The following is a 23,215-nucleotide window of genomic DNA, read 5'->3' as shown; positions in this document are numbered from 1 at the left end:
GGCAAAAGCAGTCACAGGAGCTAATAGACCAGGGAAGATTCTTCTGGTCACCCACGAAATAGAGTTGGAAGACAAAATCACTCTTAGAGATGTAATCTCACTACAGGAATCGGCTCCTGGAATGGATAAGCAAGAGAAACTTGATGAACAAAGGAGCAACACAGTGCAACCTGGAGACAGGGTGTTCGTGAAGGTGTTTAGAAGGAAGTGGTTTAACGAACGCCGCCAAGGACCATTTGAAGTTGTTCGCAGTACAGGAACTGCGGTCCAGGTTAAGGGGTCTCCAACGTGGTACCATTTATCACACTGTGTTAAAGCACCTTTAGAAGAGACACCACATTTACAGAGTCACGAGGGGGATGACTCAGGAGAACAAGGAGTGTGTGTAGAAAACGTAGACGCACATAAGGATTTTCAAGATCATGCTGAGGATGCGCTGGTTAATTCTGTACGTATCCCTGACGATATCAGCAATGACTGTGAGGTCAATGACCAGGAGAGAAAACTCAGAGTTGTTGACTTACAACATGTCCCGGAGACAACTGAATTGGTCTCTGTGGAATGCAACTCATTGGAGACTTCGGAGAGCTGCAGAGCAGTTCAAGGATCTACCAAAGGTCCAATTGAACCAAGAGGTTCAAGACCAGTTAGAAAACGGACCAAACCAAAACGTTACGACAACTAGACTAGAAGTAGTCTTGGGAAAGTCAGTTCCACTACTGTGTCGGTGTCCAAAAAACACTGGTGGGGAAGGAAATGTCAGAGTACAATGGAAGGATAATTATGATAAAGAACTGGACCTATCTGTGGTTTCACCACTAGGAAAGTTCGTGTTGATCAACAATCACAGGAGAGTGAAGATTGAAGGAGATTATAGTCTTTTAGTGCGAAAAATACAGCCAAAAGATCAGGGTGACTACAAGTGCTCTTGTTATGTTTCACCGTTAGAGAATGAAAAAACACAGGGTGTGAAACGAAGTTCACCGTACAGAATTAATGTAGTAACTTTAGTAGTAATGGCAGCTGATATTAATGACGAGTTCTACACAGCTAATAGAACAGGGAACTTGACAACCATGAGATTATCATTCCTACCAAAACAGATAACAACGACACTTAAATCTACTCCAGCAGTTTTGAAACTCACTACCCCTACAAGTGCACCACATCTGTCTACGGTTACACCTAGAGAGATTTTCACGACTTATGACCCCTCAAAAATAGTAATTACACCTCCGGCTATAACGAATAGCCCCACAATAGTGGAGGCAAAGCTGACTTCTGTTACTTCTGAAAATCATACTGGTAAAGTTTTGAGAGAAGAATTTTCCACTAACACAACAAGGAGTGAGTCTTCAGCGACAACATATTCTGTAAACGTAACACAGACACCTGTAGTGACATATACAACCTCTAATGCTGTAGTGAATCTGACTCAAAAGTTGGGCTTAGATAGAGAAGCCTGTTCGCACATTGCCAATAAGGAGAATGTGGCACAGGATTTCGCAGAGAATAAGCATGAGTCGCCAGAGACTGATGAGGACATCGACGGGTTTAATGAGTTCGACAGGTCCGAAGTGGCATGGGAGGATGTAATTGAGCCTGTTCATGCAGTAAAGAAGAGAGATGCCAAGTGGAAGGCATATGGATTTGATTCTACTACTTTACAGATAGCAGACCCATGGGCTGGTAGGAATTTGTGGTTTCTACAGTTGACTCATTCACTAAGATCAGTCCAGAATGTGAGTTGTCCATGTGTAGTCAGGATTCCTTCACCAAGCACATGGCCAGCAATTTTGGAAACGGTGCCAGAACCATTAGATAAAGTTTGTCAATCGTATGCATTGTCATGGTTATTGTATCAACAGCGATCAGCAGAAGATTATGTGATGGCTGTATCAGTGCATTTATTTCGACCTAGGTTTCGCTGTACTTGGTTGAAAGATCTACCATATATGAATTTGCTAGATAAGTATGAGGATGTGAGAACAGCTGTTCCCGATGCTTTAGATGTGAAATCTCAGAAGTCTGACCATTGTTTTTGTTCAAATGATACTTACAATGGCCACGGGATGTTTATGGGAATATCAGACTGTAATTTCTATATGATGCGGCTTGGTGTGGCAGCACATAGAGCTGCTGATGATTTGTATGCTGTGACTTTTCATGCACCGATCCGTACACAGAGCAGAACATTGATGGTTAAAAATCAAACTTTACCGGCAAATGTAACAATAGGAAATTTTAAGGATATTTGGTGGGTTTGCGGAGATAAAGCCTACATATTTTTACCCTATGGTTGGACCGGATGTTGTTACATGGCAACACTGAAGCTTCCATATGAAGTTCTCACAGTTCAGAAAGCTCAGGAGTTGGAGCAGGTTCAGTCTAATGTTATTCCTGGGACGAGAAAGAAGAGGGAGTTAGCACAATTCCACAATCTGGAATCTTATCATTGGAGGATAAGTTTGGCAGAAAAGTGGGGAATTGGTATCTTTCCATGGTATGGAGTGACATTTTTAGCTGACCATATTGATAATATTACTTACACCCTGCAAGGTTTTGCCAATGAAACTATCAAAGGATTTGAATATTTATCTAATACACAGAAGAGTCATAGACTGACACTGTTGAAACATGACATGGCTCTAGACTACATTTTGGCTAAACAAGGTGGCCTGTGTGTGGCTTTGAATTTAACAGGCGATGCTTGTTACACATTGATTCCAGATAATTCTGATAACATGACTAGTGTTGTGGATGCTTTAAAACTCATAAGGGATGCCTTTGGACCGTCAGAAGGTTCTGGATATTCTGCAAATGCTTGGTTGCAAGATAAACTGGGTCCAGTAGGAGCTGTTGTAGTTCAGATTCTGGTAGCAACACTCTTGGCGCTGTCTGTTATGTTTTGTTTTTGTACTCTATTACTGACCTTTGCTAAGGCTATGATATTAAGATGGATGGGTGTAGTAATGCCTGGTGATCAAGTTCAGATGCCACTGTTACGAAGGACTGATGAAAATGAAGTAATAAGGGAAGGTGAACTATTTGAAAGATATCCATTCTGATTTTTACTTTTGCCTCTTTTAGTATGTTTGTCAGTTTTATTACTCTTTATTATTAGTTTTCCTTTGCCTTTTTAGTGTGTATAATCAAGTAGGGAATTAGATATCATATACTTGCTTAATTATCATCTATATTCAACTAAACTTATGTTAGTCCTCATTTTTATGCTTGAAATATTTTTGATTCAACCTGTTATTATGACAAAGATACTGGTCATTGTTCTTTTTCTCTCTTCTCAGTACACATGGGGATGACCACCCGGTGGGTGGTTAGTTATTCAGAGGCCCCAACATTCTAAAAGGACTCAGAAGTACACATAAGGACACTAAACATGGACAGTGAACCCTGACTGTCAACGCAATGACATCTGCGGACTGAAACATCATCACCATATCGATTTACCCATCTGGAGGTTTCGGAGCCATATATTTTTGTTTGCCTTATTTTGTTTCAATGTTTACTCATATACTGTATTAATCTGAGTGTTAATCTGAATTTGTTGTGATGTTATGTGTGCTATTGCTATGTATTTACTTTTTAGGTAGACATAGACGGGGTTTACCATTAGGTGAATAGATAATATTCTGTGACTCTTATTGTGTGGATACATATGGGTGACCTCGAGTGCTTATTTTTTGTTTCGGGAGGTGAGACTTGCTAGGCAGGACTTAGGCCCGGAGGGGTCCGATGGGTCGACTAGCCTCTTTTGGGCATTTTATGATTTCTTTTGGGGCTCTCATATGTGTTTATTTAATTTGAGTCTTATATAGTTAGTTTTTTTTCGGGACTGTTAATTCCAGTCCCGAAGGGGGGAATTATGAGGTATCTAAGCATAGCATTTGTATGGTACACACTTAAGACTTTACCATATGGGGTTCTCTGTCCCACAGACTGGATTGACACAAGAACATGCATTCCATGCAAATGAGCATCCTATAGGCAAACTCTATGATTGGAGGACACAGGACTGAGGAATTTTCTTTGTTTAAACCCTATATAAGACAGAAGGACACATCAAGTCTTTAGGTCTTCGTTCTGGCTTTGGGACCTCCAGATTTTGCTGCAGAAATCTGTTTTGATGTCTGAACTTTTGTAATAAACTTCTTTTTATTATTCAAGTCAGCGTCCAGAGACGTTTTTGCCTGAAAGACAATTTTTCCACATCTGATCAAGACACATCAATGATGATATGAAAAATTACAATAGTGATCAAATGTACCTGCAGACAAACGTACCAACACACAAACATCAGCTACATCTTGTGAGAAGCGGATGGAGAGACGAGCACGTTTGTGAGCATGCACGTGTTAACATGCATGTGTGGCCATGCAACAAGGAGGAAATGTGTACCCGCAAGGGGGCCGCGATCACGTCGCACCCCGAAGCATCAGCGGGGGGACGGGGGGAGCCCGAGGCCCCAAAGGCCCAAGGGCCACCCATTCCCCCCAGCAGAGCCCCACCCAGGAACCCGACGGGGCCTGACCACCCCAGGCATAACCACCACGGGCCACGCCAACCCAACACCAAGGCTAGGCACCCCAGGGACAAGCACATGTCCGCAGGTCCCCCCCCCCCCCCCCTAACAAGAAAAAGAACAATATATTTGAAAGCAAGAAGAGACTTTCTGAATGTGAGGTCAGAGAAAATTACATTTGAGCGTGAAAACCAGTAATCTCGCTCTCATAGCAAACAATTGTTCTCTTGTTTAAAGACAGGAAAATACCCCATACACATTCTTGTCTTTTTATTAACAAACAAACAAAATCACACTGAAACACTCTAGAGTAAACAAACTGATAAATAGCACTAAATAACATTCAGTTCAAAATAAGTAAAAGCAAAAGTCCAGGGCAAGAAATGGCTTATTTTGAACTAAATGTTATTTATTTCTGCTATTTATTTTTTGTAGCTGTGCAAATCCTAAAAAAAATGTAAAACAGTGCAAAAAAACAAAACAAAACAAAACACAAATCAACAATTATGATCAACAAAATAAAACAACGCCACTGTGTAAAACAAAACAACAATCAAGCAATCAAATGAATTTTTTGAAGCATGTTTTATATTTAAGTTTAGTTATTAAAATGATTCCTTCATGCCCTTCCAGCCACTCAGTGAGACAGTCTGTCTGTATTCCGTCTTTTTTTATGATGTTTCTGCATTTTGTGTTCTTCATTTAGGTCTTTTTGTTCCAAATATTAGATCAGATCCAAATATTATTTAATAATTGTTAGATAAAAAAAGAACATTATAAGACATAATAGTACTGCAGTCATTATTCTTTGTTGAATTGACTGATATTTTTCTCTGAGAGACTCTGGTGAAGACCATGAGGCTGAGGCCTCCTCTCTAGCAGCTTCTACAGGTGCCTGTTGTGGCTGCAAAAATTTTCTCAGCACATCTGGACATATACAAATTTAACACATTACTTTAAATTTTATAACAGTAACATTAAATAACTGTAGCTAAATGTCACAATAAACAGTTGCAAGTCCTTTGCAAACACAATTAGAAAATTTTTATGTTGCATCAAACCTTTATGTCTTTTTGACATTATGACATGCATGCTTTTTATGGCATAATATATGTGGTACTTTAATTATTATGTTGTTCAGATAATGTTGTTATGGTACCATAGCATCTATTTTAGCTAGCATTAGTCTATTGTAGATGTCATAAAGAAAAGTTAACACATGCTACCTTAATGCTCAGTACGTCTGACATACCTCTACTTTGGGCTCATTTTTCCTCCTTCCTGTTTTCTGTAAGCAGCACCTGACGGCTTGGATTGTTGTTTAATTTTTTTTAAATTTTTATATTTGTCTTTTATTGTAAACTTTTTAAATGATTTTTTGTTGGCTGTCACGCCCTCTCCTGGTCTGCCCAAGCCTTTCCTGCCCTTCCTTAGTAATCACTCCCCTTATTGCTCACACCTGTCACAGATCAGCCACACCTGTCTGCTTTTCATCAGTCAGCCCTTATATACCCCAGCACCACAGTCACTCCCTGTCGGACAAAACCTACACACTCTATGGACTCTTCCCTTCTCCTTTCCTGGGTCCCATCCCTCCAGTCGACCCCTGCAGTGTCAGTAAGACCATTTCCGTGTGTTCTTTGTAAATAATAAACTATGTTTAATCTGCCCTCTGTCTCCATGGGGTCCATGCATTACATTGGCAACACACGAGAAGGTGATGTCGCCCATCAGTATTATTAATAGGAACCTGGATGTGCCACTCCACTCTCACCTGCCAACCTGCTGGAGCAGGTCAGACGAGGAGGTCGTCATCATCACAGATTATTGTAGCTTATTTTAATTTTTATAATTTGTTTAGCCTAGTTATTTACGAGGAAATGGAATGGAAATCAAATGAGCTTTTTAGACAGCAATTTGGCTTCCAACAGATGGCGCCCTATGCCCAGGACTGGCCCTGTTGGCCAGTGAAAATGTGAGCGGAGCTACATTCCCACTCACTGGATGAGGAAGAAGAGCTATAGTATAGTCTTATCTTGAGAAATTCCAAAAACACAATTACTCATGCACAACACCCAAAGAACATAAACTATTGTGTACCCTTTTGAAAGGGTAAACAAAACTGCATTGGTTTTTGATAATGGTAGAGCCCCCAAAATCCCTTTCTAATATTAAGAAGAAGAACAACAACAAAAGTCATCCACCCACTAATTTAGGAGTTCTCCTTGTGGTAGAAAAAGCTCAATTACCATCTGTGACAGGTGAATGAGGTCCTCAGGTATTCCCAGACTTGGTGTTTTGGGATCAGGAAGCTTGCAATAGGACTCTCCTACTGCCTAAGATGAAAAGGATTAGAAAAAGGCTTCTTGTTTTAATCAATGAATTTATCCAAACTGCATAATCTCTTCTGCATAATTTTTGATTTCTAACCAGTGAAATCATATTTAAACATCCTAAAAATATATTGTCTTTTAATATTTAGGAAGTTATTATGATCTTTTTTTAAGTATTTCATTTTTCTTGACAATTTTTCACTCTAAATTTGTTTTGCTGTAGAACAGCCAACTTTTACTACTAATATGTGTGTATATAATCACTGGTTGCTTTCACATTTTGTAATTTTAATATTTCTCTTACCCCTTTGATGCTGTAGTCTATAATGCTGACCAACTGATTCCCCTGCCTGGTTGCAGCACAGAAATCAGTCCTCAAAAGGATGTCCTGAATTGAGAAGATGCCCAGGTTCTGAATCTACACAAAAAGAAAAAAATATATTTTGTGTTTTTAAGCTCTTCTCGACACTTTTGGTCATGTTTATTGTAGTTTACATCTTTACTGGAAATACCAGTACTGGAAGAAACTATAAATAAACTAAATCTCTTGCACTTATAGCCATCATGGATGGCCTTGAAGGTATAGAGGAGGAGTTTGAACTTGATCTGGTAAAAATACTGGGAGCCAGTACTGTAGGATGGGTGTGATATGGTGAAATCAGGGGGTTTTAGTGATGATCTGAGCAGCTCAGTTCTGAACCACTTGAAGCTTATGAAGGGACTTTTGAGGAAGGCCAAACAGGAGAGAGTTGCAGTAACCAATGCGGGATGTAACAAGACTGTGAACAAGGAAAACAGTATAGGGGTGAGGGAGGGGCTGAGTCAATTGATGTTTCATAGATGGAAATATGCAGACCGGGTAATGTTATTGATGTGAGATTGAAATGACAATGTACTGTCGAGGATGACACCCAGACTCTTAACCTGAGGGGAAGGGGAGACTGTGGAGCTGTCAAGGTCAATGAGAAACTGTTAGCTTTAGATAACATTGATTTTGTTCTAATAAGAATTTCTCAAGTTTGAGGTGATGTAAGTTTTTATTTCAGATAAAGAGGAGGTGAGGGAGGAGTTTGGGAGTGTGGAGTTGGGTTTGCAGAGAGGTAGAGCTGGGTGTCATCCGCAAAGCAGTGGAAATGAATGTTAAATTTGCAGAATATTTGGCCAAGGGAAAGGAGTTATGTGATAAAAAGAAGGGCCCCCAGGACAGAGCCCTGGGGCACACCTGTAGTGACTGGGGAGGAGTCGGATCTGAATAATTTTAACTGCATGAAATGAGGGCGGCCTGAGAGATACGAGTGAACCTAGTCAAGGGGAGTGTGAATAATACAGATGGAAGCGTCTACTGAGAAGAATGGGGTGAGAGATTGTATCAAAGGCCGTACTTGGATCAAGAAAGGAAAACACTGAAAGGACTCATGGAGGTTATTTTGAGTCAGGTGTGAGTGGAGTTGAGGGCAACATACAAACACGTTTTGGGGGGTGGAACATGCGAGGTCAGGTGGGTGGGACTGCTCAGGTGGCCCCGCCCCCTCCTCAATGCAGTTTCTGCCCCCCAATTTTAACCCTCTTTTTCTAATTGCAAACAGCACATAATATATTCCATCACTAGTGGGGGAGGGAGGGGGGATGGGGTCTTCAAGCGCCCCTGTCTCCATGGATGGCCCGGGGGCGGGGCGGGCCGGGTGGCCTGTCGCGTTGGCCCGGGGCGTAGGCGGGCTGTCCCGGGGGGTTTTGGCTGCTGGCACTGGGGGGAAGGTGCTGTTTTGGGGGTGGGGAGTGGGGGGGGCGGGGGCGGGGTGGGGTGGTGGGGGCCTGGCTCGTGTCTCCTCGCCTCCTGGCTGGGGCTGTCCCCCCGCGGCGTGGGGTGGCGGGAGGATGGTGGTGGGGGGATGGTGTTTGTGTGTGTGTGTGTTGGGGGGGGGGGGGGGTGTGTGGGTGGGAGAGTGGTGTGGGTGTGGGGGGATGGGTGGTGGAGGGATGGTGTGTGGGAGGGTGGGGTGTGTGGAGGTGGATGCGTGGTGTGTGGGAGGGGGGGTGGTGTGGGTGTGGGAGGATGAATGGTGGAGGGATGATGTATGTGGGGGAGGATGGGGTATGTGTGGGAGAATGTATGGTGCAGGGATGGGGGAGTGTGTGGGAGGATGCATGGTGGAAGGATGGTGTGTGTGCGGGAGGATGGATGGTGTATGGGAGGGAGGATGGTGTGTGTGTGGGGGAGTGGGTGATGGAGGGGTGGTGTGTGTGTGTGGGAGGATGGGGTACGTGAAGGTGGATGTTTGGTGTAGGAGAGGGAGGACGGTGTATGTGTAGGAGAATGATGTATGTGTGGGAGGATGGGTAGTGGAAGGATGGTGTGTGTGTGTGTGTGTGTGGGAGGTGTGAAGGTGGATGAATGGTGTATGAGACGGAGGATGGTGTATGTGTGGGAGGATGAGTGGTGGAGGGATGATGTGTGTGTGGGAGGATGGGGTAGGTGTGGGAGAGTGTATGGTGGAAGGATGGTGAGTGTGTGGGAGGAAGGATGGTGTGGGTGTGGAAGGATGGATGGTGGAAGGATGGTGTGTGTGTGTGGGAGGACAGAGTATGTGAGGGTTGAATGGTGTATGTGTGGGAGGATGAATGGAGGAGTGGAAGGAGAGTGTGTGTGTGTTTGTGTGTGTCTTTGTTGGTCTGGGGGGGGGCAGGACTGGTTCTCGGGGTGTGCGGCTGGGCGCTGGGGTGTGGGGCTGGCCTCTGGTGGTGGCCGTCTGGGCGGGCCGGGTCCCCCCGGGTGGCGTGCTGGCCCTCGGCCTGTGGGGGAGGGGGGTGTCCCTGCGCTCCTGGGCCCGGGCCCTCTGCCCCGTCTGTCCCGGGCGGCCAGTGCCCGGGGGGGTCGGGGACTGCTGGCCTCGGCCCGCCGGGGCCGGTGCCCTGTGTCCGCGGGGCGGCTCCTGCTGGGGTCTCCTGCTGCTGCCTTCCTGGGCGGGCGAGTGGTCGTCTCTGTGGACCGGTCGGGATCTGTTGCCTGCGGGGGGGCTGGTGGCCTGGGTCTCGGGACCGCTGGCCTGACTCTGGCCTCTGTTCAAGTGAGGTGGCATCTGCATGATCACTCTGCATGGTCACTCCTTCCTGAACGTCTCCACACAGTCTTTGCGTCGCCGTGTGGCCGAGTTCTCCAACACATCCACACAGGTTTCTCTGCGCGTGTTCTTGAATACAGCAGTTTCACTTATATCTATTATCATATTTTTTTTTTTTCTTTTTTTTATTATTTCTGTTCTTATTATTATTATTATTACTCTTACTCTTATTATTATTATTGTTACTATTACCAACTAGTTGTGCAATGACCTACTGGCTAGGATGATCTTAGCTATATATGTTGTAAGTAGTATGGATTACATGGTCTTCTGTATGATGTTTCAAGTCCCCACCCGCACTCCCCACACCCTTTCTGTCCCTCTCTCTCCTCTCCCTCTTCTCTCTACTTTCTTGTCTCTCTCTCTCTCTCTCTGTCCCCTCCGGTCGAGTCCAGCATTAAGAGTCTGATTTAATAAAGTTTTTCATGTCATCAAGAGGGACTTTATACATGTAGTATAAATCCCTGCTTGATAGAGTAAAATTGCCCAGCACCAGACGGCAGCCAGACAATCATTCTGTTTGCAACGATGCTGGACAAGACAGGTTAAAAAAAAAAAAAAAAAAAAAGAAAACAGTCTCTGGATCAGGTAGTTGACTGTTGTGAGGATGACTTAGCCATCATAGCTGACCACTGTGATATTCTTTTGCTAAAGCAATATAGGAAAAATGAAGATCGGTGGTTGAAGCAGGTTTGGTGGAGAGAGAAATATTGACTGTGCCTGATAGTTCTGATAAGCTGTCTGGAACTCCTGATGTTGAGGACCACGCTAAAAGTGTGGGACCTAAGGAAGCTGAGCAGAAGGCCCAGCGTAGCCTGCCTGAACAGGGAGAGGCTTCTGAGGAAGGTCATTGGCCCGATTACGCTTCCCTGTTTTCGATCCTCTACTGTTGTCTGGAGCTTCACGAGTGGATGCTCATTTGAGGTTGTGGCTGGCCAGACTTCAATTAGGTTAAATTAAAGGTTAAAAAAAAACCCACACAAAATAGCATACCAAACTGTACTGCTCTGTGGAAACATGACTTATGTATATCATTGTTCTCTATTTGTTAATAGTTTTCTGGATTGGATTGGTGTGGTGTGTTTCTTTCACTTGCATAGTAAGTGAGGTTGAAGTTGGGAAAGCTGCTGTCTGGTTGGTCCCAGGATGAGTAGGATGATTCAGCTTTGATTTCAAAAGGAAGAAGGTTCGGTTCTCTGTCAGTAGAAGAAGAAGGGAAAAAAGTACAAAGTCAAATATACTTTCTTTCTTAAAAAATGTTTAAAAAAAAACATGAATAATCTATGTATCTATGTACAACTTGAGTTGAGGTTCCCTGCAGGTGAACAATAAAAACACACCTGGTGAAAAGGAGGTCAGTTTGGTATCTCAGAGGGAGATAGATGTCATTGAAGTTGTCATCTGGGTTTCTTTCTTCTCCTTCACTGGTGGAAGAAATATTGCAAACACTTGAAATGGCACTGCAGCTACACTTCGTTAAAATAAATAAATAAAATCTAAAATGTCTAAAATGTACTGTATCAAATACCAGAAACCTGCCAACTATTCTAGCACTAAAGTCTGCCTCCATCGTAGCCCGATTCATTTTCTAGCTTAAGTATTGATGCTCAGTTTTTACTGTTTTTTGAGTGTTTGTGAATCATCCGGTGTTTCTACTGTTGGGGTGTCCAAATCCGGTCCTCAAGGGCTACAATCCTGCAGGTTTACAATGTTTCCCTGCTCCAACACACCTGAGTCATTGTGCTTGATTGTGCTTCATAGTCTGTTGGATCCGTTAAATTTGAGTCAGATGTCTTGTTTGCTGTAAACAGTCTCTGCAGTGACCCGAAGCCCTTTTGCTTGGATCGAGTTTACCACTTTGACCACCAGTTTCATTACATGAGGAAAGTCCACAACTTTACTAGCCAAATCTTGTTGGTGAATCACACAGGTTGTTCAAACGTAATCCTAGCGGATTTCGGTTATCGGATAGGATCAAATCTTGAAAATGGGTAGTTCAAAACGGAAATCTGGATTCCAAAATCCACTTGGATCACGTAATCTAATCCTAGTTGTTATCCAGATGAAACCCTCAGTTCGGGTTGTTCAAAATTTTTGAGCAGAATCCGGATAATTTTGATCCAAAAAACCAGGATTATCCTGATCCCAACAGAGGATTACAAGGTGGATTTCAGAAAGAAACTGCGGTAAACCTAACAGCTGATCAAATAATAGAACTTTTTTTTCAGTGCATATGCTTACATTTGTATTTTGCACTGGCTTGTTTAACCGTTCCAGTGATAAAGTAGTTAACATAGGGACAGGCTCCTATTAAGTCTTTCAGCGTAGTAAAATAAAACGGTTAAAAAAAGTAAAAATAAAAACATGACATTATCATGTCCCCATGAAATAAACCCCCAAACAAATCCAGTAACAAACACAAATAAAACATTCAGTTGTCCTGTTATTCATCGCTGCATGATCAGTAAAGAACCTGTCAAAAAATAAATTTCTAACGACTGCATCCCTCACTCCACGTCCCCAGGTTGGTCCGGTCCCTCCACACGGGGCTCCGGTGGTCATTAACATGTCACAGAGAGGGAGATCCCGCCAGGGTGCAATGTTATGCAGGACAATACATGCACGTATTACATGTTCCCGGTGGTTCCGCTCACTAGGCACCATCTTCTGATCTAAATAGTGCATGGAAAAGATCCAGATAATGTAAAATAATCTGATCTGACTGAGGAAATGTTTTGCTCCACTGCAGAATGTTTAATACATACACAAGGACACTTCCGGAAGTTAAGGCTGATTGTCCGTTTAGAAAAAAAGAAAGAAAATAAAACCTAGTTTCTGTAAATTGACACATTCTGTTTGTAATGAAGAACGCTTTTTGCTTAGACACGTACGTCTGAAGATGTATGTGTATAAGATTGTATCTGCTTCTGGCTTACAAAACAATAACCCAAACGGCTCCGGTCTACCTCCACTCCTTAATCCAGAGCTACACTCCCTCTCCACAGTTACGCTCTGCCAGTGAAAGACGCCTAGTGCTCCCACCACAAGGTGGCGCCACATCAGTAGCTAGACTCTTCTCCTCTGTTGTTCCCCGGTGGTGGAACCATCTACCAAACTCCGTCCGATCCGCAGAGTCCTTATCCACTTTTAAAAGCAAGCTAAAGACTCAGTTGTTTAAGGAGCATTTCCACACTGAGCTTAACTCTTCTACTCAGAATGAGTTAGAAAGATTTGTCCAGATCTTTGGCTCAACCAGGTACTGAAGAAGCTGCTGCACTTATGCCCAAGATGATGTTGTTTGATGAAATCTTGATCTTGTATTTTAACAAATAGACTTACAAAAAACTACAAAAAAACTACAAAAAACCTCTAGCACTACATGACAGTACCTGGTCCAACTGCACTCAGCAGTCTATCACTTAATTATGACGTCCCATCAGGTTTGAATTCTTGCTTGTGTGGTTCTTACTCAAAAATGTAAGTTGTTTTGGATAAAAGTGTCTGCTAAATGACTGTAGAATAGAATAGAATAGAATAAAGATTTATTTTACACTATGATATTTGTGAGAGAAAACGTTTGCAACTCTTCTAGGAGAGACATGCACCCACTCTGTGGGATAACTAATAACCCTATTTTCCTTGGTTTTCTCCTCCCTCTCTCCTGTCTGTCTGAGACACCTTGTCCTGAAATATCTTTACAGGCTGCACATCCGACTCGACTCAGCTCCTCCGTCAGACCACTGATTTAAAAAAAAAAGAGAGAGAAAATATCACTGTCATCTCCTATGAAGCAGGCAGGCAATAACAGCAGGCTGACAGAAAAGAAAGTCCTGATCCAGTTGCTTGTAAATCTCCAAGGGATTTCTTGACTGAATATCAAAGTGCTGAGAGGAGGAGTAGGTATCAAGGTGAATTTTACTTGCAAAGAGCCACTAGAAAATCACTGGAGCTGGCCTGATTACCACACAGTAAAGAGAAACAATCTGGCGAAGACTTCATGTCCTTAAATAGCAGAGTGATGAGTTGCAGGTGTATCCAATCATCACTCCAGACTCTACCCTGATGGTGTGCTCAGCCCTATTTGGAAACTCAGAACACACACCATCAGAGCAAACCATGACTCGATATGATTTAAGAGAAGAAACATGGACATTTGATCTACAGCAAATGCCACCAGAGAGTTACATTGCTCTGTGAGTTTCAAAGAGACTGAAACCAGATGTTTGGTGGACGTGTAAACATCTGCCTTGGATAGTATAACACCATCCTCCACAACGCTCCTGATCATGCGTTTTATTCAGAGGACAAAACCAAAGCTCAAGGACAAACTGTGACAAGAATCACAGCCATGCAACCCAGTTTTGTTCTTGTGTGGCCGCTGGGCTCTGCAGGTGCAAACAGAGAGGTGGGTAATGGGGGCCTGAGGGTGTAAGACCATCCAATTCCACTGACCAGCGACAGAATATCCATGTGATGAAAGGATCATTGACCATAAGATCTAAAAGGCGGTTTGCCATCTGACTGATCCACGGCAGAGCTGACTCGGAGATGGAAGCTGTCATGTGACCAGCCGACACGATGATTGTGAGACTGCTCTGATTTCACACCAAAGATAGTTAATGACTTGATATTACACTGAAGTTTAACAGATCTACATCTTTTATAGAAAGAAAGTGCTAAGAGCAAACAGAAGAAAGCTTCAGTTCTAGACCAGGTCTGCACATAAGACTAGTTCACAGCTGGAACAAGAGACACACATATACACAAAACAAACACAGATGCACATTGTAATGAAGTATCTGCTTGCTACTGATCCACATGATGTGCTACTAACCCTGTCTTGTTTTTTACAATTTAGAAAGAAGAGAATGACATGGTGGCTGTTCTGACCTAAGTGTATTTTGTATGTTAATATGACAAAGTTTTCCACTGAAAGTTACTTCTAATTACTGTCCAATTATTTTATTATTAATTATTTAATTATTATTTTATTTTATTAGACGGTAGCAGACAAAACAGTTTGTGACTGGGGTGGCAGGGGTCCTTAATGATTTTGGTGGCCTTCCTCCTACACCGCTGGGTGTAGAGGTCCTCCATGGATGGCAGGACTGTCCCGGTGATGTGCTGAGCGGTTTTCCCTCTGTAGAGCCTTGCGGTGGAGGGCGGTGCAGCTGCTGTACCAGGCGGTGATGCAGCCAGTCAGGATGCTCTCTATGGTGCATCTATAAAAGCTGCAGAGTATTCTTGAGTCCATGTTGAGCCTCCGTAGCCTGCAGAGGAAGAAGAGCCTCTGTCTGGCTGTAATAAAGTCAGTGTGATGAGTCAAGGTGAGGTCCTCACTGATGTGGACCCCAAGGAACCTGAAGACGCTTTCCCCTGTAGCCCCGTTGATGGAAAGGGGGGCGTGTTCCTCCCTCTGCCTCCTCCTGAAGTCCACAATCAGTTCCTTAGTTTTGCTGACGTTAAGATGGAGATTGTTGTCCTGGCACCAAGATGTCAGGCCTCTGACCTCCTCTCTGTAGGCCATCTTGTCATTACCAGTGATCAGGCCAATGACAGTCGTATCGTCAGCAAATTTAACGATGGTATTGGAGCTGTGGGTGGCTACGCAATCATGCATGAACAAGTAGTACAGCAAAGGACTAAGCATACAGCCCTAGAGTCAGGGTGGAGGAGGTGGTGCCACCCATCCACACCGCCTGTGGTCTGCCCGTCAAGAAGTTCAGGATCCAGTCACAGAGGGCGCTGTTGAGCCCGAGGTCTCTGAGCTTGGTGGCAAGTTTGGTGGACACAATGGTGTTAAATACTGAGCTGTAGTCAATAAATGGCATTCTCACATATGTGTCCATCTGTTCCAGATGGGAAAGGGCAGTGTGGAGGGTGAAGGCGATGGCATCTTCAGTTGATCTATTGGGCCTGTAGGCAAACTGAAGTGGGTCTGGGATGGAGGAAGTGATGAATGACTTGACTAACCGCTCAAAGTACTTCGTGATGGTGGAAGTGAGTGCTACTGGGTGGTAGTCATTCAGGCAAAGGATTTTATTTCTCTTTAGGGACAGGGACAGTGATGGTCTTTTTGAAGCATGTGTGGACTACAGACTGGAGCAGTGACATATTGAAAATGTCTGAAAAGACATCTGCTAGCTGGTCTGCACACACCTTGAGAGCTCTGCCGGGGATGCCGTCAGGTCCAGTAGCCTTATGTGTGTTTATCCTTTTTAAAGTTCTGCACCCTGGTGAACACAGGTGGGCAGTGGTCCTCCTGAGTGTTTTGTACCTCTGTATCTGTAGCGGTGCTCTCAAAGCGGGCAGAAAAGGTGTTCAGATCTTCAGGCAGAAATACAGACATCACCTCAGTACTGCTGGTCTTCTTTTTGTAGTCAGTAAGAGTTTTTAATCCGGCCCAAATGCTCCTGGTGTTGGAGCTCTTATAATAAGACTCTACTTTGTCCCTGTACTGTCTCTTTACGCTACATATAGCTCTGCGGAGCGCGTACCTGGACTTCCTGTACTCCTCTAAGTCACCTGAGTTATAGGCGTATGTCCGTGCTTTAAGTTTAGCATGGACTTCACCGTTAACCCAGGGCTTCTGATTTGGAAATGTCCGCACAGTAATCCTCGGTATGATGTCATCAATGCATTTCCCGATGTAACCAATGACCGCGTCCGTGTATGTGTTCATGTCAATATCCTTAAACACACCCACTCTGTCATGCTGAAGCAGTCGCGCAGAGCCGAGTCTGATTGGATGGCCCACTGCTGAATGGTCACTGGTCCGTGACACTTCAATTTCTGTCTATAGGAAGGCAGACGTGATCAGATTTCCCAAAAGGAGAGTGAGGGAGGGCCTTTTACGTGTTTGTGTAAGGGGTGTAAAGCTGATAGTGTGTGTTCTTGCCAGCGTAGAACAGCTGATGTGTTGGTGGTATCTCGGCAGGACTTTCCTCAGGTTGGCGCTGTTTAAATCTACAATAACGCAGTGCAGCGCCGGCCATGAAGTCTCTGCCCTGTCGATAACTTCAAACAGTTCTCAATGACCTCGTTCATGTGGTGGAACATACACTGCTGTCATGACAACCGATGTGAACTCACGCGGAAGATAATAAGGCCGGCATCTGATCATGAGGTGTTTCAGGTCCGGAGTACAACCCGTAGAAATAATTCCCTCATCTGAGCACCACTTGTTGTTCACCATGAAACAGACACCTCTCTTGCTCTTTCCTGAATGTATAGTCCGGTCCAGCCAATAAACCGAGAGTCCCTCAGGAACAATGGGCTAGTCCGGGATCGAGGGGTCGAATCAAGTTTCCGTTAAAACAAAAACGTTACAGGTGTTAATCTCCCATCCTGCTCTGAAGTTCATCCAGCTTGTTGTCCAATGACTAAACATTTGCCGGAAGAATACTCGGTAGAGGAGGCCAATTCCCCCGTTTCCTCAGCCAGACCAGGACTCCAGCTCGTGACCCTCTTTTTCTCCACCACCGCCACTCAGGTACAACAACAGGTAGGCACTGCCATGGAGATTCCCCGCTGTAAGCTGGTGGTGGTGGTGGTGATAAAGAAAAGTTTTTTCCAATGCATAGTAATTATCTCTATCAAACTGTATGATTGGGCTCACTTTAGCAGACCTTGGTAATATTGGTACTGTATCTATAATTTATATTGAACAAGAATTGAATCTGAAACAGCTTTTAAGGATACAAATTGAAGGCCTGAACTATATTTCAGTCAAGTGAACTAAGGATCCAAAATCGGTCTGAAAACAGATGAATCAATAAATAAATTGCTTAGAGGAAAATAAATTCTAAACACTTAGAGAAAATGCTGATGAAGAAGAAATTAAATAAAATTTAAGGAGCTCCTCTTTTAACTGTCAACAGACGGAAAATAAAGAAACCCTTAAACAATAATACAACAAACATATGTTGATGCAGGAAAAAATTTTTTGGTCATTGTTATCTCTGCAATAACACAGGAAAGTGCGCTGTAAAATTAATAAAGAGATACCGGAAGAAAATCAAACCTATTTCATATTGGTCTGATATCCATGAATATTCTAAACAGGTTCTCTTATTTAAAAAAGGACTTGAAATAGAATTAAAAAAAAAAGTCTGCTCAAGCAAATTTGGTTGTAGATGGGTGCAATATTTAAAGAAATTCAAATTGGTTTATGTCCATCATCTTGGAGTTCAAAGCACTGATAAGAAATCTCCAAAAGGATTCATGTTTTCCAAACAATGCAGTAATAAACTTTAAGGATCCTCATAAATGCAGGAAAATCTACCTGCTCTGATTTGGCTTTTCTGCCCAAAACGAGTGACGTGACTTTGACAAAGTTTTCTGACTCCGACCTGAACAGATGACTGATGTTTCCTTTAATATTTTTCTTCCAGCAGGTTCTTCTCCAGGATGCTGCTCTAATTGCTTCCACAAAAGGCTGATTGCTGTGTTTTATAATGCTGTTAACTCTAATACCATTAACAGTTACATACATTTATTTTCCTGAAAAGCAGGACTGATGATGTGGATCTGTCTACAGGAGAAGACATCTACACTAAATCTCTTTCGTAAAATATGTGTATGTGCATTTGAAAATCAAACATGATATTGAACCTTAGGACATTTTGGGATAAACATTTACAGGTGGAGAATAATATCACTGGTACATATGTGCATGTGCTGCTGAATCTATGTTATCACACTGCTGGTGATGATTCACAGGGGTGATGCTAAAGCAGTCAACTCTAGGGTTCAGTCGTAAAAGAATGTTTTATGAATAATTTTTCTCTTACCTGGGATATCTTTTATTCATTCATCATCTGTACCGAAGAGAACCATACATGGAGAACATGCAAACTCCACACAGAAAGGCCACCACCCCCCCCAGGTTCGAACCTCCCCCCAGCCGAGGCTCGAACCAGCGACCTTCTTGCTTGCTTCTGGCTGCGGTGCCAATCACCACAACACCGTGCAACCTCGTTTTTTTTTTATTCACCCATTCACAGACACATTTACACACTGGTGGGGGAAGTTGCCGTGCAAGGCGCTCAACTACGACCCATCAGGAGCAATTTGGGGTTTGGTGTCTTGTTCAGGGACACCTTGACATGAGCTCAACAGGCCGAGGATCGAACCAGCAACCCTCAGGCTACAAGATGACCACTCTGCCCACTAACCACGCCGCCCCATTACCTGGGATAATGTAAAATAATTAAATAAATGGAAAGATATTTCAATTTGATGGTAAGTTATAGAAAGATGTACACGCTTAAATCCAGCCCTATTATTACCAACATCTGACAACTGGACACCACATGACTGCCTTGCTGAAAGCACACAGAGTACTTTGCCCAGACCAGACTTACTGGACACTGAAATACCAAACTCTCTGATTTGGTTTGTAGAATGCTCCTCTAAGAAAAACCCCAATGGCACGAATGCCACAGACTATGCAGTAGTCGACTCTACTCACACTCTAAAATCAGAACCCTTGCCAAAACATTATTCAGCTGAAGCAGCTGAAATTATAGCTTTAACTGAAACCTGTTAATTAGCTAAAGAACAAACAGTGACCATCTATATTGACAGCCAATATGCTTTTCCACTTTCCATGTCTTTGCACAACAATGGAAAAATACAGGAACAAGATTCCTAGAAGAATTATAATTGGCAATAAAACTTCCAAAACGGCTCGCTATTCGTAAATGTGCTGCACATACATATACCAAGAACTAGGGTTAATTTTGTTAACGAAAACTAAACGAAAATATTGTCGTCAACGCACATTTTTCACCAGACGAAAACTAGACTAGATGAGACTAAAACCCCCATTAATAAACAATAACTGGGACTAAATCAGAATGCACTTTCGTGGACTGAAAAAAGACAAGACGAAAGTGTAGTTCACTAAACAAAAACTGGACTAAAATCTATGGACACTTTAATTCACGAACAATGACAAGGCGAAAATTATATTATTATATGATATAACAGACAAAAGGTGGATTTATGGCGAAAGGTTAAAAGTAAAACATTAATGGCCATGCTTTGCACGGGGCCCAAGAGAAAGAGAAGACGTGATATATGGACCCATTTTTGCTACATTGAAGAAAAAACATACAAAAAAAAAAAAAAAAAAAACACAAAAAACACACAAAAAGAAAAAAAAAAAAAAAACTTATGCTTGATCAAAGGAAGGGAAGGAATGTGGGCACAAGGTAGCTGGAAAACCACAACAAACCTGAAGAGACACGTTGCAGTTTCCTACAACGACAACGTGGAAAGTTAATAAAGATGTGACGTTCATGAACGAATCGATTCTTTTGAACGACTCTTTTAAATGAACGATGGGAACCGATTTACAGCTGTGAGCCGTTCATTTGTGAGTCATTCTTTTTATATACAAATTTTTGACACTGCCTTCATCAAATCAAATCAAACTTTATTTATAAAGCGCTTTTCATGCCATAGGCTACATAAAATTCTTTACATTGTGAAAACATTTATGCATATCTCAGTTCATATCTCGTTCAATAAAACAAGCCTTTACAGAAATCAAAGTAGAATAAGGATAAGAATAAAAACACTTTCACACAGTCACACGCACACATGTATACACGCACGCCAAGCCCACCCCCCCCCCAGCTAAAAAAGACTGAATGAATAAATAAATGAATAAATAAGTAAATAAGAAGTAGTATAGTTGAGTCAAATGAAAATAAAATAAATAACATTTGTGACATCATAGAAGTGTGATGCCCAACATGCTTCATTCATGTGAAGCATCTATGGGCAGAGAGAATTGTTCGGAAACAAATACTGTGAGTTCTATCCGAAATATTTACTAGAATTTACACTGACTGCTCAGGTTTATCCTGTTTTATCTATATTTTTCCTATAATTTTTTTATCTTGTATAGTAGATTTTATATAGGTACATATTTTGATTGTTTGTCATTCTTATATATTGTGAAATTTTGTAAGATATTGTGAGAACAAGCCAGTTTTTTGAATGGTTCTTTGAAAGGAACGGCTCCTCAAGATCCGGCTCCCTTCAAAGAGCCATAAATCCCACCTCTATAAGTTAACAAAAAGTTTGGTGGTGGTTGTTTATAACGTGACTTTAAACCACCGGCTGTAGTGTTCCAACAATAGTGTTAAACCGACCGCAAACTGCTGGTTAACTTACTTGCTTCGTAGCATGTAGCGATAGTAGCCACTTGTTGATATTGTGTGTGGCTGGCTAACTTACATTAGCTTCTTAGCATCTAGCGACCATAGCCACTTGTTAATAGAATTGTGTGTGAAGTTGAATTTATGCAAACTTAGATATGTTATACTGGTCGGGCAACTATGTTTTCTGTTGGATTGCAATTTTATTTAAAGCAGACAGAAGTATGAGCTAATCTAGGAGCTGCTACTATAGTTAACACAAAACACCTGGGCAGGTACACATGGATTCAAACAAATAACTAAAACATACTAAAATAAATCATCTAGATAAAATAAAATAACATGCCACACTTAATTCAAAACAACTTTAACCAACATTTTCATACATGAAATAGCCTAAATGTGGTATAAAATAACTAAAATTGTGTTTTGAATGTCTGTTGTCGCCATAGTTTAATAATACCTAAACAGGGTTTCAAGCTAAAAAAAGGTTGGGAACCACGGCTCCAGGAGTTTGTATCCCAATGTTTTTATTTGGTGACATAAAAAGCTGTTCTGTTTGTCGTCAGGTTACCATCACAAGGACATTTAATCTGAACTGGCATCAATATTAATATAAATAAATATAAAAAATGAAATTAGTTCTACATAAAACAGGATGGTTATGTTTTAATTGTGAGTTTTAAATGGATTGTTAAATGTAGTTTAACAGTGTTAAACTTAATTTAACAATGTTCCACTAACTACTAACAATGTACTACTAACTACTAACAATGTAATATACTACTGACAATGTTCTACTAACAAATAACAATGTAATATACTACTAACAATGTAATATACTACTAACAATGTAATATACTACTAACAATGTACTACTAACTACTAAGAATGTAATATACTACTAACAAGGTACTACTAACTACAAACAATGTAATATACTACTAACAATGTTCTACTAACAAATAACAATGTAATATACTACTAACAATGTAATATACTACTAACAATGTACTACTAACTACTAACAATGTAATATACTACTAACAATGTTCAACTAACTACTAACAATGATATATTCTGCTAACAAGGTTCTACTAACTACAAACAATGTAGTATACTACTAACAATGTTCTACTAACAAATAACAATGTAATATACTACTAACAATGTAATATACTACTAACAATGTACTACTAACTACTAACAATGTAATATACTACTAACAAGGTACTACTAACTACAAACAATGTAATATACTACTAACAATGTTCTACTAACAAATAACAATGTAATATACTACTAACAATGTACTACTAACTACTAACAATGTAATATAGTCCTAACAACTACTAACAATGTAATATACTACTAACAATGTTCTACTACCTGCTAACAATGTTCTACTAACTACTAACAATGAAATATACTACTAACAATGTCATGTACTTCTAACAATGTAATATACTACAAACAATGTACTACTAACAACTAACAATATAATACACTACTATCAGTGGACTACTAACAACTAACAATTTAATATACTACTAACAATGTAATATACTACAATGTACTGCTAACACCTAACAATGTAATATACTACTAGCAATGTACTACAAACTACTAACTATGTAATATACTACTAACAATGTTCTACTAACTACTAACAATGTAATATACTACTAACAATGTACTACTAACAACTAACAATATAATATACTACTATCAATGTACTACTACCAACTATGTCATATACTACTAACAATGTCCTACTAACTACTAACAATGTAATATACTACTAACAATGTACTACTAACTACTAACAATGTAATATACTACTAACAATGTTCTACTAACTACAAACAATGTAATATACTACTAACAATGTTCTACTAACTACTAACAATGTAATATACTACTAACAATGTAATATACTACTGACAATGTACTACTAACTACTGACAATGTAATATACTACTTACAATGTACTACTAACTACTAACAATGTAATATACTACTGACAATGTTCTACTAACAAATAACAATGTA

The 23,215-nt window shown here is 41.4% G+C and overlaps 1 protein-coding gene and 1 long non-coding RNA gene across 2 annotated transcripts in view; both read right to left on the bottom strand.

Annotated features, from left to right (window-relative positions):
* The window catches only part of itga11b (integrin, alpha 11b), a 186,933-nt gene that overhangs the window by 37,131 nt on the left and 126,587 nt on the right, over nucleotides 1-23,215 (bottom strand). The window contains 4 exon segments of the mRNA XM_041996966.1: nucleotides 6,790-6,876; nucleotides 7,178-7,291; nucleotides 11,089-11,188; nucleotides 11,333-11,416. Coding sequence (XP_041852900.1) covers nucleotides 6,790-6,876; nucleotides 7,178-7,291; nucleotides 11,089-11,188; nucleotides 11,333-11,416 — 385 coding nt within the window.
* Nucleotides 11,547-16,298, bottom strand: LOC121647473. The gene is made up of 4 exons (XR_006011853.1): nucleotides 16,225-16,298; nucleotides 14,233-14,238; nucleotides 11,719-11,722; nucleotides 11,547-11,556 (listed from the first exon to the last, which is right to left on the bottom strand). It is a non-coding gene; the product is annotated as an uncharacterized LOC121647473 (long non-coding RNA).

The sequence above is a fragment of the Melanotaenia boesemani genome, chromosome 10, assembly GCF_017639745.1.
Source record: "Melanotaenia boesemani isolate fMelBoe1 chromosome 10, fMelBoe1.pri, whole genome shotgun sequence".
NCBI classification, from domain to species: Eukaryota; Metazoa; Chordata; class Actinopteri; order Atheriniformes; family Melanotaeniidae; genus Melanotaenia; species Melanotaenia boesemani.
This window is presented reverse-complemented; position numbering and strand designations above follow the sequence as displayed.